Here is a 2788-nt window from a genome sequence, read left to right as displayed (position 1 = left end):
AATATATTATATATTATATATTATATATTATATATTATGTATTATATATTATATATATTATATATTATATATAATATATTATATACTATATATTTATATATTATATATTACGTATAAACTAGATATAATATATAATTTGCTTCTATTACTAAATTTGTAAACATATTATGCTACAGCACTCCAACACATAGAAAGACGCTCTCCTCTCTCATTTGTTGCGGTGTATAGGCAGCTGTCTTTCTCTTCTTTAGGGTGTATATGCAGCTCTTTATTTGTATTTATGTTGCTATTTAAACACAGGTGTTTATTTGTGTTTATTTTAGGGTGTATATGCAGCTGTTTCTTTACGTTAGATATACATACATACGTACACATATAAAAATCTATATAATATATATATATACATGTATATATACATACATGCATATATATATATATTTACATACATATATACATATTTATATATATATATATATATGCATTCATACGCATTAGTTTATACCTTAACATATGCATAAAATAATGCACTAGAAAAGATAAATAATATATTTTCTTACCTATTTTCAATCGGCTCTCGAATAATAAAACGCATGCAAAGTGCTTCGGGGTTAAGAAGAAGTTTCTCGTTGGCTTTCACGACAATTTGCTGCAACTCCAAGTCGCTCAATTCGTCACACTCAGCTGCACGTACACCCCAAATAACAACTCAGAGCCCCTTCATACACTCATATAATTATGCATGCATGCATGCATGCATGCATACACTAGAAGGTATGCGTTACAATGCATGCATATACTAGAAGACATACACTATAATGCTATATATATATATATATGTATGTATCTGTTTATACATATATCCGTATACATATATGCATAAATATATAGATAAATAGATAAACATATACATATATATATATATGTGAATAAATAAAAGATATATAAATGTATATATATATATAAAGATATAAATAGATATTAGGCTGACGTTTGAGTGCAGATCTCCTTTTAAATATTTCTTTCGCGATTGTCTCTACTTGTTGTTTGTCAACGGCACCCATATTATAATTCCACGCACTCGAACCCGTACCTGCACATACACCCCAATCAAATAGAAGCAGCACCGCATGCATGCATGCATGCATGCATACATCCCAATCAAATAGAAGCAGCGGCATTTGTTTCTGCATGCATGCATGCATACACCCCAATCACGTAGAAGCAGCAGCATATGTTTCTGCATGCATGCATGCATGCATGCATGCATGCAGAAACATACGCTGAAGCAAGTAGAAGAAGCAGCACATGTTTTTATAGTAGAAACAGCAGCGAGAAATGAAGTGCTGCATGCATGCAGCACTTCTTTTGTTAATTTAAATGCCCCTCTGCTATTATAAAACAACAACGCATGCATATACACCCCAACTGCATACACTGCAAATCCATCTACACGTACACCCTAACACCATGAAGCTTGATTTATACTATCTTTTTCTTTTATTGTCTCTGCTTATACTCAAAGATCTGCTGCTTCTGCTGCTGCTGCTGCTGCTAAGGATACAACTGCTGCTGCTGCTATTACTACTGCTGCATCTGCTGCTACTGCTGTTGCTTCCACCGCTGCAGCATTTAGTACTGCTTCTTGTTGCTGGTGCTTCTGCTTCTGCTTTTGCTGCTTCTGCTGCTGCCATTGCTGCTGTTGCTGCTTCTGCTGCATCTGCTGCTGCCGTTGCTGCTACTGCTGCTACTGCTGCTGCTGTTGCTGCTGCTGCTGCTTACCTGTGGATACGAGTACACCTGAGCTTTTATATCTTCGGGTGTCTCCATCAATTGAAATGTCTGCATAAAGGGCCTTAGCTACATTTGCTTCGGAGACAAAGACATCATTAACAGACAGAAAAGGAAGCTGTAGTTCGATAATATCTTCATTTAAATAAACTTTTCTGTCTTCTTCTCTCTCCGATGCAGCAGCAACATCAAAACTTAAACCTTCAAAACAAGGGCCCCTAACACAGGGGGCCCCCCTCCCCCCACCTCCACCACCAAGGGGCCCCCTCCCCTTACTCCATCCTAACATAACAGGGGCCCCCCCCTCTTCTTCTAAAGGGGGGCCCCCTCTAGGGCCCCCAGGGGGGCCCCCTCTAGGGTTCCCACTGGGGCCCCCAAGGGGGGCCCCCCCTTGATGTTGGGGGCCCCCTTCGGGGAGTTGATGAATTCTTCTGGATTCATTATGCAGCAAATTTGCTTTAACAAAGGGGCCCCTATAAGGGGCCCCCGTTTGATGAGGGGCCCCCCCTTCAGTGCTGCTGCTGCTGGTGCTGCTGCTGTTGCTGCTGCTGCTGGTGCTGTGTGGCGCAGCCTGTGAATGAGGAGCAACAGCACTTAGCTGCTGCATTACTTGCTGCTGCATGCACTTGGGAAAGCGAAAGACAAGACGGATGCGCTGACGAGCAACAAGATGTGCTCCACCCTGCAGCAGGTGCTGCAGCGTGCGGTGTACATACATCTCAACATCTGCTGCTTCTTCTTTCCCACTTGTTGCTGCTGCTTCTCTATCTCCTTGGGGCCCCTTAGGGGCCCCTGATACACCTGATGGTGGGGGCCCCGGCGAGCGGGGGGTTTGGAAAAGAAGAGGGGCCCCAACAGCAATAGAACCCTGCTGCTGCTGCTGCTGCTGCTGTTGCTGCTGCTGCTGCCGTTCTTGTTCCCTCTCCTGCTGCTCCTTCTCCTCCCACTCCTTCTGCTCCCCCTCCTGCTCCTGCTGCTGCTGCTGCTGCTGCTGCTGCTG

General features: G+C 42.4%; 1 protein-coding gene across 1 annotated transcript; it reads right to left on the bottom strand.

The window, feature by feature from the left end:
- Positions 1-553: 553 nt before the first annotated feature.
- EAH_00066110 (hypothetical protein) lies at positions 554-2788 on the bottom strand (the record flags this gene model as incomplete). The annotated part of the gene is made up of 3 exons (XM_013392763.1): positions 554-681; positions 989-1090; positions 1780-2788. Coding segments are annotated over 3 exons (1239 nt in total), but the record flags the coding sequence as incomplete, so codon positions are not given.

Source organism: Eimeria acervulina, genomic scaffold (genome assembly GCF_000499425.1).
Source record: "Eimeria acervulina Houghton genomic scaffold, Eah_scaff2347, whole genome shotgun sequence".
NCBI lineage: Eukaryota > Apicomplexa > Conoidasida > Eucoccidiorida > Eimeriidae > Eimeria > Eimeria acervulina.
The sequence above is the reverse complement of the archived record's forward strand: the minus strand, read 5'-3'. Positions and strand labels throughout refer to the sequence as shown.